General features: G+C 34.2%; 1 protein-coding gene across 1 annotated transcript; it reads left to right on the top strand.

The window, feature by feature from the left end:
- Positions 1 to 1,309: 1,309 nt before the first annotated feature.
- LOC128673818 (lipase member I-like) lies at positions 1,310 to 5,347 on the top strand. Its single transcript, XM_053751937.1, has 2 exons — positions 1,310 to 1,507; positions 3,234 to 5,347. The coding sequence occupies exons 1-2, from the start codon at positions 1,396 to 1,398 to the stop codon at positions 4,136 to 4,138; spliced, it is 1,017 nt and encodes a 338-aa protein (XP_053607912.1). The 5' UTR covers positions 1,310 to 1,395; the 3' UTR covers positions 4,139 to 5,347.
- The last annotated feature ends 9,077 nt before the right edge of the window (positions 5,348 to 14,424 follow it).

Here is a 14,424-nt window from a genome sequence, read left to right as displayed (position 1 = left end):
AATAAACCAAAAGCCAAACATGTCCCTCTACTTGCGCTGAGAATTAAAAATACGCTGTCATTTTTTCGACGCGATGTACAGCAATATTTTGCCCATAAAAGTGAAGCCACGAACATGTTAAAAAAAAAAATCGTTACGAACGGAACAGAATTAAAGAAAGAAATTGCGAGAAATATCATTTTTATTTTCGCATTTTCTGTTTCGATTTTTTCATGCGGACTTCGGCTTCAGCACGTCACAGTCTGAATGCAACTAGGAACACGCGTGGATGAAAGAGAGAGACGCGTATTATATCTGAACAAAGTTAAAAATAAGAATCTTGTGATAAAGGTAAATTACCCATATATTATTATCGTATAAAAATAACAAGAGTCTGCATCATTGTATGCCCACGTACCTACGTGCCTACTCATGTATCGAGATAAGATACGGTACAGAGTCAATATACAATAAAGAGGCAACAAACTTAATATGGCGCAAAGAGGGCAATTCACTTTTCAACACAAACAACTTCACTTCACTTTTTGGCTCCGTGAGGTGCGGTTATAACTACGTTTAGCCGGCTAGACCTAGTAGTCGCTCTCAGTTGAAGCTATTTGACTTAGAATATGTTAAATAGCTTCATTGTTTAGCGAACAAAACATGAAAAATCACAAAAACTATAATTCTGCCTATGTTAAGGTTTAGAAAGACACTGTGATTATCACAAAAATTACAATCAGTTAACAATTAACAATTCTATAGCAGCGAAACAAACAAAATAGCTAATGTTAGCAGTAGACTATTTTAATTTTATAACTAGTGTGTGTATTTCGACGGGGCGTCACTGCTGTCGAATGAATTTGACAAGAGAAACAAGAGAGGAAAAAATAAAAAAGGAAGAGAAAGACTTAGGCATTTCCGATTTTGGTCGCTGTGTTATGTTATTATTATCTTTGTCATTCTGTATGTTTAAACGTTATCTGTGAATAAAAATGTAAAATATGAATTATTAGCGGACTGTAGATTTAGGCTGGTAAAAATAAAAATCCAGGAGCTACGGAGAAACGTGACCGTTTATTGGAGGGAAAACGAACAAGAGAGAAAAAATTCGATACAGACAATGTTGCCGTAACCAAAAAATTAAATATAAAAAAAAAACAAACTTTTTAATGTTGGTGTTCCAACAATCTGAAATCTAAGGTTTCCTGAATTTCTATAGAAGAAAATATACCATTCGTCATTTGTTTTGTTTCTCGATTAAACAAAACAACATGTTTGACGAATAATTTAAACAACACAACATTACTGCAGTTGTGTGTACAGAGCGTTACCGTTTACACGCCTAGCGACGTCACTGGTAGAATTAACGCTACAAGTGAAGGTGATTCTGCCTCATTTCATTCAATCAGTTGAATGAAAATGTACTTCTATTTTGTTATATTTTTGTTTGGTGCAGTTTCTTGCTGGGGTCCTGGCGATTTTGAAAAATATGGACCTATGCACCTGTCTTTTCGTTATGTCAAATGTAAGTTTTTTGTTTGTACATTCATACTTATACATATTAAAATCGTAATTAATTTACAGTAAACTGACATTCTCAAACTGTTTTCCTTAAAAGCAAATATTGTTATGCAAATTCTCTGACACATTTACCTAGTTTTAAGACTGTTATTAAGTATATTTTTACTTTCGATGTTTCACTTTTGAATACGCACATAGTTGACGCAAAATTGTTTAAATTTTATTGAGGTTTAGAACCGGAAAATATGTATATTATGCTTTTATAACTAAATTCAAAATGTAATTATATAGTAACTTCTGTACTCAATCGGGAACCAAACCCACGGCCTCGCTACGACCCTATGTCGGTCAGTGCTCTTTTTCACTGAGTTATAGTGATATTGGAACTAAAGGGCAAGTTGCACCAGTCAACTTTGATGTTGGTTTTGACCTGCGCGCCGCTGATATTTGACAAAATGACGGTGCAACCCAATTTAATCCATAAATTATCCTGGATATGGATGGTTTTGGCATCTATCAGTGTTTAATTGAGTGAGATATATAAATGTTTGTATATATTTATAACATATCTTTGTTACAATAAAATAATAATAAACAAACTCACTTTCACATTTATAATATTTATACTAGCTGCACCCCGCGGAGTTGTCGTCTTAATAATATATAATAAAAGCGCCATTATTAAGGCCATTATCTATCAGATTTTCTGACCGAATCCTGCGGGAATCGAGTGGAAAAAAGGGAATTAACATACTCAAAAAGAAGATTTTTTTCCAATTTTCATAACGGTACCTATCTACCACATTACAATAGTAGTTAAGTCAAGGTCACTAAACGCGACAACAGTCACATTCCATTATTGCAAATATAACAACGGAAGTAACGGGTTAGATGATAATCATATGATAATGTTCAATTTTAAAATGACTTGATCGAGTGTAGGCGCTTTCCTTTTAGTAACCTACTATTCAGGCGCTCCATGGTATCAAGGGTCGTGCACTCGGCCCGCGATAGTGCTGGTTAAGAAACTTTTCCAATGGTCAATCGCGGTATGGGTGACCAGAAATGTATTAAATCTCGAGCCCCTCCGTCGGACGGACGGACTGTATTTCCATCTTTTAACGTAGACCTTTCGAGTTACACGCGCGGTCACCGAAAATTTTAATATACATATTTCGATGTACGAAAATTAATGGTGGTAAACCACTTCTATAAATTAGCAGCTACAGACACGGCTACTTAAAAAAAACATACAATACATTTGACTATTTATTTTTAAAGTCATTTACCAACTTTGTGTGACGAAGTGACAAATTATGTAGGTAATGGAAGGCGGGAACCAAAAACAACCTCACTTTTTAAAATGACACAAAGTGCATCATTGCGTAATGATAGCTCTACATCACATCACCATCGCCAAATGTCCCGAAAATAAACTGGCAGGCAATCGAAATTAATGTGCCATTATATAATGAAATGTATTTTTGAGTACAATACACTTTAAATAAAAAAATATATATTGTAATACACAATGAAAATTGCGATGATTAAGATTTGATGAAGTGTTAATTAGAACATTGTCTGTATTCTTAAGAAACCATGTTTTTATTCTTGTTTGTGTGCATTTTGATTTTATAGCAACACGCAATTCAATAGACGCGTGAAGTATTGGCGATGATAGTTCTTTATATATTAATTGATTAATAATTGACATTGCTCTTTTCTTCCAGGTATCCATGATAGGAACCTAGATCTGGACGTCAGCCAGGTCGACGCGTACTTCTACGATTTCTCCAAAAACTTCACAGACACATACCCAATCAAGGACGCCGCTAAGGGTATCCTCGAAATTCCTAATCTAGACAAAAATAAAAAACTCATCATCTTCAATCCTGGATTCCGATCAAAAATTACTAAAAACACCGAAGAGAAAATCAGAGATGCATTTAGGAATTACCCAAATAGTTACCTGATTATATTCGATCATTCCCAATATACTAACGACAATTTGGGAAGGAAGAAAAGTTACGAAAGATCCGTGAGATACGTCTACTATATTGGTAAGGAAATCGGGCTGATGCTCTCCGATTTACAGAAAGGTGGAATTAATGCAAAGAACATACATTGTATCGGCCACAGTTTGGGAAGTCAAATGTTGGCACATACAGGTGAAACTTTTATGAGTAAAACTGGTGTAAAAATATCAAGGATCACAGCATTGGATCCAGCCGGACCTTGCTTCTCAAACAGTTTCACTCATGAACAAATAAGATCAGGTGTAGCTGAATATGTTGAAGTATACCATTGCAACGCCGGTATGTTGGGAACTGCTAGTGTCTTAGGTGACATAGACTTTTTTGTGAATAAAAACGGGGCTGTGCAACCAAACTGTAACACTCCTTATATCCCTGGAATATTCGACTCTAGTAAAGCAGCCAGATGTAATCACAAGACTTGCGTTAATATGTACACTGCGACAGTTGGGCACCCAGAGATGTTCCTGGCTCACAACTGCGATACGTACAAGGAGTATAAAAACGGAATATGTTCTAGAAATAATGTAACCATTGCTGGTTTTTGGAATCCTGGCACTGCATTTGGAGTATATTATTTTTCTACAAAAGGTTTATTATAATAGATCAATACATACTTAGAAAACATTTGTGATTAAGTCGAGACGTTTGAAATTCGACTGAAGGTAGTTTCTTATGTCCTTTAGTAATGCTATCTTGATTGAAAAAAATTTCTTTGACTTATCTCAATCCTACTAGTCAAACACCTCAACCATTTGTGAGAATAGGTTTTTGGAAGATTTTTTGTTATTTGTCGAAGTATATCTTTTATTTATTTACCGAAGAAAAAAAATCTAATCGTGAAATTTATTAAAAATAATAATTACTATAACTTAACTTACCATTGCTGAGATTTTTAATTAATAACTTTATTATTATTATATATGATGTAATTAAATTCTAAATAATTATTTATAATGAAAAGCAATTAATGTTTTATTTCTAGATAGGTTTAATTTATTATAAACATTGTATTTAATGAGTTGTATAAAAACAGTTGCGGATCGCATTACTTTTCACTTATTTCATAAACGTACCGTCTGCCATGACCTACTTATTTTTATATTTAGATTTTACTATAATCATAACGAGATGTCACTCCCTGGTTTCATGGCGTTTCAACTGACATATATATAAAAAATCCACCATCTCTGTGTCCAACAAACGCGACAAACTACGAAACGAATTTTTATGCTATTTTTTTAAGTGATTCAGAGCATACATTCTGTCAAAGCACAATCAAATTCTCACTAAAAATTTGAATTGAAGTAGAATTTTGCACTTTTTGAATTTGTATACCAATCTGACTAGTGTATGAGTAAGGTAGCGGTCGCTGGGAGGCCAGCTAGGGAACGTCCTCTGATACCTCGTATTGACAACAAAAGTAAGCGAGCTCGACGCTGTTTTGTTGGCAAGGTGAAGCATGTAGACGAAGGACGTATATTCCAGCAAACGTGACTTTGATGGATGGAAGCAGCGTCGCATAGGTACGGCCAACGGCCTGTATTCGGTTCTGATTCGTGTATGAGTGTAGTGTGTGAGTCTTCATAACATTATAAGAAAACCTGCACACTAGATGACTTGTTTTGTTCATTAATGTGTTTACAAATAGAAGAAGAAGAAGAAGAAAAGAATATCACAGAAATTAGAATAGCAAGCGAATAAAAAATGCGGTAAATCATTTATCTTTTAAATCAGTTTTTTATTTGTAAATTTGTTACCTTGTTTGTTTATAAATATGTTTGTTGTTTGATAAAATGGTTAATCACTTATCTTCAGGTTTCTTTTTTAATTTGCTACCTACCTTATGTATTGTTCGTGTATTGTTACTTTATAAATGGGAAAGTTTGTGAGGATGTATATTTGTTAATCTTTCACGAAAATCTACTGATTGGATTGTTATGAAATTTGGTATACGGGTATAATATATGTTTCTTTTTATCCCAAAACTCCCAATTCGCTTCCCCGGGAGCGAAGCCCCAGGGCGCATCTAGTATTTCATATAAGTAACAATTTACCAAAATTATATTACACATCAACATTCTCCACCGATGCCATGGTTATGTGAATATCGAAATTCTATTATTTGCTCGAAAGTTACCACAACACAGTGTAACAACCATAGATAAAATATATTTATTTTATCTATGGTTAAAATATAATAAGTTAAAATATATTTATATTATCTATGGTTACAACAATCGTGTTTTAGCACAACACATATTTTATGTCTTCTTCATTCGATAACCATTAATTATTTTTAAAACAATGGAAAAAATAAACCTATTTTAAATATCTTCAGTTTAATGGGAATTCGTTAATCGATTTGATTAAGATGACTAGTTCTGAACGCTAACGTTCCATTACGTAATTACTTTAGAAGCAACTTGAAACAAATTAAACATAATTGAACCTTTGGGACCTGAACTATAAGCAATAAATGAACAGTGAGGCATCAATTATTCTCAGAGTAATTTGATGAAATATCTCTAAACCATTCATAGGGAATAGCATCGGAACATGAGTCGTGGAGCAAGTCATAAACTAATGCACTATATCCATGACCCATTTTGTGGTCTAGTAGCCGGTTCGTGCGTCTAAATTTTTTGTAAACAACCTCGCATTTGGTGCGTTTTACGAATTAAGAAAAAAAAACTGTAATTACGGTAGGTAGCTTTTCGTGCGTCCAGTATTCTAATAAAATTTCAATTGAGTTGCGTTTCGTGATATTTTTTAAAACTAGACCGATAGGAAGCTGTTCGTACGTCGGGAGATTTTGATAAACAACGTTGTTAGTAACGTTTCGTGCGTTCAAGATATTTTGATAAGTATAGATGCATACATTGATCTGTGATGAACATAGAGTTAAGAGACTGTTAGACGTGGACAAATATTTTCACTATCATGTCGGGTTACGTTTATTTATTTTAATAAAACTGAAGGATTTTTGTTGAATAGACAAGCGTACAGTGGACAGCTTATAGTGTAACTTTGTCATCACGTTAAACCTGTTTCGTTTGTGTTGGCACACAACACATTACACACAACACAACATAACTCAAATTCTTTTTACATTTCCTATTTGTTGACGCAGTCCTGCTCAAGTTTCAGAGTCACCACAAACAAAGTATTTAAAGGTATCTTATATATATTTTAAAAAACTAACATCAATAATATTTAAGATATCTCTATATATCTATCGGGTAATTTTTCTTTTGGGAAGTAATTTAAACATTAATAGTGATAGTGATTTTCTAATAATTGTTTGTATTTTCTTTTTAGGTCCTATTCTTATATAATAAATATATAACTATACTACGTCCTACCCTGAGATATAACCCTCCCGAGTCTCATGTGATATTGGTTACTCCATATTCTCCTGTGGATTTCGTACGAGGCGAACAAGGGATACATATGCAACCAAAGAGAGCTGAGTTGTGAAATCACAGTCAGATTTTATGAAACTATTATTTTTACGTTCTCTTCTTCGGTTACTGCATGATAGGGACCAACACTGTTCAAATTAGTTTCTTTCGGCATTTCTTTTCAGCAGTGGACGTTTCGAAATCCAAGTAGTGTTTCTTTTGGACAAATAAATAAATCTACTATTATTATAAAGAGGTAAGTGTTTGTGAGTTCCTATGTTTGAGGCGGGTAATCTCCGAAACTACCGAACCGATTTCAAAAATTCTTTCACCATTACAAAGCCACATTATCCAAGATTGCTATAGGCTATATTTAATCTCAAAATTCCTACGGAAGTGAAGCCTCCGGGCAACATCTAGTAATTAATAAATATGTATGGACAAATCATGCAGTACTAACTCAACGATACTATATTTTATACCATATACATATATAATAATAAAACATCCAGGCCAATCTGAAAAAGTTCATTTTCTATCTTGACCTGACCGGGATTGAACCCGGGACCTCCAGTGTAGCAGTCCGGCGTGATGACCATGACCACGGAGGTCGTCAATTACAATTTGACATGAAAAGTGCCAGTGAAAGTCTAATTTTCGAATTTAACGCTTTTTGACTTTATCATTACGTCAAAAGATAATGATAGTCACACCCGCTTTAAACTAGTAACTTGGCTCCTAATAATAATGATTCATCAAACACTTCTCCAATGAAATTTCATTATTATGTTGCTAACCAGTTATAATTAAGAACAAATATTTAACAGTACACAAGGCTCCAATAGATGAAATTATATTGGTATACACTATGATTTGGATTTTAATAATAATGAATTATATTGTACATATTGTAATACAGTATGTACAATATAACAAAACCGGGAATAGTCCCCGTGGGGTTCGGGTTCGCGAAACCATTAAAATTATGAAATTTGGCTGTGATTTTACAACCGGCCACCTGTCGACCCTCCTTGAGAATGCTATTGTTGTCTATCAGCTGCCTAGGCTGTGTGATTCTTAGTCGATATAATATGGAAAGGTCCAAATCTATAGAACCACACGCTCGGTACAATATAAGTTATTCAAAAAACTATAACTGTTTCGCCCGCTTGAATTTATCTGCGATAGCGGAACAGATTCATTAAGAGGTTGATTTTTGGCCTACGTTGTCTTTAACTACATGCATACCAAATTTCTTCAAACTTGGTCCAGCGATTTAGCCGTGAAAGCGGAACAGACAGACTTGCTTTTATAATATCAGTATGGATTTTATAATATTTATTTTATAATTCCACGTTGCATTTATCCAGTTAAAACGAAAAGGATACTTATAGCAGTAACTCATACTCTAATCGTAGAACTGTTATAAAATTCCATTGAACAAAAACCGTTTTTGAAATAATACCTGCATTTGAAACAATTCTATCTCGCCTCAAGTGCTTTTTAGATGCATTACCGTAGGTACCAATGCGAAAATGTTTTTAACCCTCATCGAAACGAAACGGTTGTTAACCTTTTCTATTTTTCCATTCAAACGTATTTTTTCATGATTTTTCTCTACCATAGCCTTCTTTGGGTTAAAAGCAATTGTAATGTAAATCATTATTCTGTCTTTTGAATGTTGATTCGGATATTACAATCAATCGCAGTAAAACATATTCGCAAAATATCATAGGAGAGGATTATTTCTCAAAACAGGAAATTCTCGATATATGATATTTTTAAATTATTACCATAATAGCTAGACAATCATACCATCATAATACAATTTGCTTAGTTGTGTATAACGTTTCATTAAATAAAGTGTTGTTATATGTATGTTTTCATTCTGAAAAGGCGTCGTTAAATAAAAATGTATGCATTTTGAAACAATGGACTGGTGTCTGGCCATCAAGTGTGTTGTTTAAGTGCTTCTCTGAGGGCCACAGATGAAAGATACCAGAAACTATGGAATAAATATTAATATAATAAACTTACGTACTGTATATTTGTCTATCTGTAATCAAATCTTTGAATTTCACCTACTTAGACTTGTACTACAGACTTTAAATTTCCCACGTCGCTTCAGTTTCCATGATAATACATTACTATTATATAAGCATGAGCATGAGGATTGGCTCCCAACGAGGGAATCCTCAACGGTTTACAGCACGGACATGGATTTCTGTCACGCATCTCTTGGGGCAAAATTGATATTTTTGTAAAACAATCTTGTTACATCTCCTTTAATCCGTGATCTAAAGATGCACTACCGATGCAGTCCCAGTGGTGTGCGATGTCTTTACGAATGTTTTATGGTACTTGTTGTCTTGAAAAATATACTTCCATCTTAAGATATTTTTCTATCTGTTGATATGTTCTGTTTTTGCTTTTTTTATGCACTGCTGTGAAAGCAATAGCTAAAAAAGACTTTTTACTAAATATAGTCTTTTTAGCTATTTTTATAATAATAAAAATTGTCATAGAAAAATAATTATCTATGTATCTAATAATGTCTTTCTGAAACTAATGGAAGGCAAAACATTTTTTTTTAGAAGTTTTGTCTGTCTGTCTGTATTTTCATTCGCGCATCACGCAAAAACTACTGGATGAAATTTAATACTGTTTTACAGTTGTATAGCCGAAGCCCTAACTTAAAATCTGGTCTAGGTTTCATCGCGATACGGTGCTTAGAACCCAAAATATCGATAATAATAAATTAGAGTCAATAAAAATTATACATAAGTAACATACAAAATTCTCATAAAAAAAACCTCTTCCCAGTTTCCATACTCGCTTTGACAAAGCATTCTTTCCACATTACAACAAGTAAAGCGCAATATTATGCAGAAGACACTGCACTTAGTGCAGCGCCGCTCTGCTACCGCGTATATCATGTTGCACTTTGTTCAGCTTAAAAAGCTGGAAGTTTCCGAGCTTTTTCAACGGTCTGCTGAATGCTTTTATTTAACTTGCATTGTTTGTGTCTCTTCAATCAGGCAAACTGAATATTGGTTCGTAAAGTTAAAATCGTCGACATTATATAGTTTTAATACAGTCAGCAAGTCAACAGCACATCAAGTTCCCCTGCATGAACCTCTATGACTCGGTAATAGCGGCGAGATTACAACGAATTTGGGTAGTTTGATGTCCTGTTGACTGTACAATCAATCGAAGACCGTGGAGAGAAATGTAATAAAAAAATTAAACAGTAATATTCCTTTTTTTTTCTTTTAAAGTACACGTTTTATAAATGAATAACGTTCAAAACATATCTATTAATTGTCTTCTTCACAAGAAATACTTTGTTCTGTCATCTTTGACTTTGACACATCATCCTTGTTTATTATTTTTTAAACTTGCCAAAGACCCGCGCACTCGTACAGCCACGTAACTTGGCTGTGACCTGAATAAGGATCGCGGGCTGTTGATGCAACCGTTGAGGTTACCTTTCAAAAGCATCTGAACTGTGAAAGGGGAGATAAACTAAAGAAAAAGTGGGTTTCGTGTCGTATCAAGAAGTGAAGGAGTTGGCTTTGGAGAGAGAACAATCGAAGGAACACCACCGACAAGGGCCTCGCTCTTAAATTACATTACGGTGACAATTAATTAATTGTAAACAAGACGTCGTATTAAATAAAATAAATATAATTAGGACAAATCACACAGATTGAGCTAGCCCCAAAGTAAGACTTGTGTTATGAGATACTAACTCAACGATACCATATTTTATAACAAATACATATATAGATAAACATCCAAGACCCGAGTCCATCAGAAAAAGATCATTTTCCATCATGACCCGACCGGGGATCGAACCCGGGACCTCTCGGTTCAGAGGCAAGCATTTTACCACTGCGCCACCGAGATCGTCGTATTAATCCAAACAAACGTTACCTACGTTACGCTACCATATTTAGTGCGTTAAATACAACCTTTCAAATACTTGGTTGACTGGAAGAAATCCCTTTCTGGAATAAGTCCGCCTTTGTGCGCGTCTCTTTTTCATTTTACTGCTTTCTTTGTATGTGTTTTTTTCGTGCAATAAAGTGTTTACAAACAAACAAATTCCGTTTTTATTTATACATTTAATTAAAGATAAAATAAACTTTAGTTATCTACTACGATCTTAAATAGAATCTATTTCAGCACTCTAATTACGAGATCATTCAGTTTTTACATGTTCAGTTTGGAAAAAAATAATTAAATAAAATATGATGGCCATTAAAATCTAGGTATACAATTGAAATCTATATTTTAGGCTGCGTAGAACTTATCCAATAGATTTTAATACTCAGATGTGAGGAAAGTTAGCCGCTGTGGAACTCGTGTCGATACGCTAAGAAGAAGAAGTACAATTAATTAAAATAACAATCAGACTGACTTTATCCAAATTACTTATAATTTTTCAAGTTATACAATAAAGTTTTAATTAATTATTTCCATAGAAGTAAAAGGCAATCAAGGGAAAAGGCTGTAAAATTGAGAGTCGTCCCATATGCGATGGACTGTCAGTTTTCCACCAATAATCTAAACTATCCAATGTATCTAAACGTGGACTTCGACTCTGTCTACCCCCATAAGCGATAAAAACGAGATACTGTATCATTTGCCATTTCTATGATAAGCAAACGTTTATATTTCGTTATTTCAATCTACTTAATTTTCATTCCTTAGAACTTAACAGTAAGGAATTAATTAGGTAGTTGTCTTGGTAAATAAATATTAATATCAAGCTCTCGTGGGAATTTCTGAATACAATGTACCCTATGTGTTATTCCAGGTTATATTATACCCGTGTACCAAATTTCATAACAATCCATCCAGTAGATTTTGCGTGAAAGAGTAACAAACATGCCTACCTACTATACATATACCTATATACATACATCCTCATAAACTATCGTATTTATAATACTAGTAATATTTGGCAGTAATTCAATCGACCCGTACACTCTCATTAAACTAATCAAACTCAAATCCTTACATATTATAAAACAATGTCCTCTGCCGCGTCTGTCTGTCTGGTCGCGATAAACTCAAAAACTTCTGCACGGATTTTCATGCGGTTTTCACCAATAGATAGTGTGGTTCCTGAGGTAGGTTTAGGTGTATAATGTTGTAACGCAGCTACGCTTTGTTTGGAATCTCTTTCGATGTATTTCGCCTGCGCTGGCACATTTGGATCTACTGTCATAAATTTTAAAATTCTAAATTCGCTCGAACACTTTGACGCGTAAACATTACGATCAAGCTAGCGAGGCGAGAGGGTGGCCGTGATAAATTTATAAACATTAAATAAAATAATAAGAACAGACCCAATATGGGTCTTATGTTTTTATAATAATTACTTACTTTACTACCTACTGCCTAGTGCTTATTTACTATCCAACCCACGATAAAACCCCGACAATTTATTGTTTTTACCCGCGTAAAGCCGGGACGGGTCGCTAGTATTTAATAAACTAATTCTAATAAAGATTAATGACGATGAACTAATATAATTCAAAAAGGAAATTAAATTCCTTCTAAAGTTCGCAATTTTTCATCCTTGGACAGTCCAACTGAGGTGTTAAGTTCAAGTAATTAACGGTTCAAAGAAACTTGGCGATAACTTCACTAAGTAGAAGACTTTAAGTTGCGACGGTAAATCTCGTGAGATGGGTACTCAGTGGAAAATTGAATTTTCCCCGCATTGGGAGTTAATAACTTAGAATTTATGATGGTGAAACATTTATTACTTAATACGTACTCTCTCTATCTCATCTGAGCATTTTCCCGGTTGCTTCCTCAGCCGTTGCTAGCTAGAAAAAGTAGTAAGGCGGAGCTATCTCCGCCTTACTACTATTTCGTCTCACTCATCACGAATTGTCAGGCACGCTTCTTTTTCTTCTCGACCTTATCCCACTCATGTGGGGTCGGTACAGTATGTAAGTTCCTTCCATTTCGTTCTGCCATTTGCCATATCCATTGATACTCCTTCCCTGTTCATACTATCCTTGACACACTCCATCCATTTCTTCTTAGGTCTTCCTCTATTCCTGGAATCCTTTACTTCCATCTTCACGCTTATCATCCTTAAATAAATAAATATAATAGGACAAATCACACAGATTGAGCTAGCCCCAAAGTAAGTTTGAGACTTGTGTTATGGGTTACCACATAACCCATAACCCATAACTCTAAATACTCTAAATATATAATATAGATTAACATGCAAGACCCGGGCCAATCAAAAAAAGATCATTTTCCATAATGACGCCTCTCGGTTCAGAGGCAAGCCACTGCGCCACCGAGATCGTCAAAACATCAAGCGTTTGACATGCAACTTTATGTTTTATTCATGGATTTAGTAAGTACTGGAGTATATACTAATTCAATGGTTTTATTTTTGTTGTAAGGTGCTATGTACCTACTTCAGTAACTCACTACTACAGGGGAAGCAGATTTATTTGTCCCTAACTGTACTATATTATCTCATACAAATATATCATAATTATATTAGTCGTAATTATAACTGTATTTGTATTTTTATGTCGCTGGTATATACATAAATTGTATCGCTTTAAATACAATATAATCTTTAGAGGTATAATTAGCATACAAATAAATTACCCATAATAAAACTCTACGAAGGAAAACAAAACAAAATATCACTGGCCATCAGTCATTTGGACACCTGGCTTAAAACCGAACCCAGAATAAAGCGTTCAGGTCCAAAATGTAAACTTATCAAAATGTCTAACCGTTTCAAAATGCTTTATAAATCTACGACCGATTTCATTAATGTTCTTTTGACATACGTCTTGTTTTTATGACATTTATCTTAAATTAGCGACCTGTTCTAGCCCCGCTCTGGTAAAACCATAACACACTTTAAACCTTCCTCAAGAATCTATTGGTGAAAACCATACAAAAATCCGCCCAGTGGTTTTTGAGTTTATCGTATTTATCGTACTCGTATACACAAACAGATGCGACAGTAGAACTTCTTTTTATATAATGCAATGATATTTACTTATCAGTTTTGTCTATTTATTTATGGTATAGTGCATAACACTTTCCTTCTATTCCTGTTATTTTAAAAATAAATAATATTTTATGCGAATATTCTGATATTTGGACTTTTCAAAACCCATGGACATTTTGATGTTTGGGCGTTATAAGCCTAAACGAAATAAAGGTGGAAAAAATATATATCTTTGCTTAATTACGAGCTGAAATTGGAGTTGTGATGGTCATTTTTACAGGGCGTAAAAGATTTGAGGTCGGTTGTAAAATTACAGCTGAATCTTCAAAATTTTAAAGTTATTTTTACGCTTACCCTGGGTTTCGCGGCAAGACAGCCCCGAATGCAACCGGTACCATGTGGAGATAAGAGAGAGTTCGCTAGCCCATGACCTATGGAAGAAATCTCCAGCCTTAGCCAGATTCACTTTTACAAT

The sequence above is a fragment of the Plodia interpunctella genome, chromosome 11 (assembly GCF_027563975.2).
Source record: "Plodia interpunctella isolate USDA-ARS_2022_Savannah chromosome 11, ilPloInte3.2, whole genome shotgun sequence".
Taxonomy (NCBI): domain Eukaryota; kingdom Metazoa; phylum Arthropoda; class Insecta; order Lepidoptera; family Pyralidae; genus Plodia; species Plodia interpunctella.
Note: the sequence above shows the minus strand (reverse complement) of the source record. Positions and strands in the feature narration are given on the sequence as shown.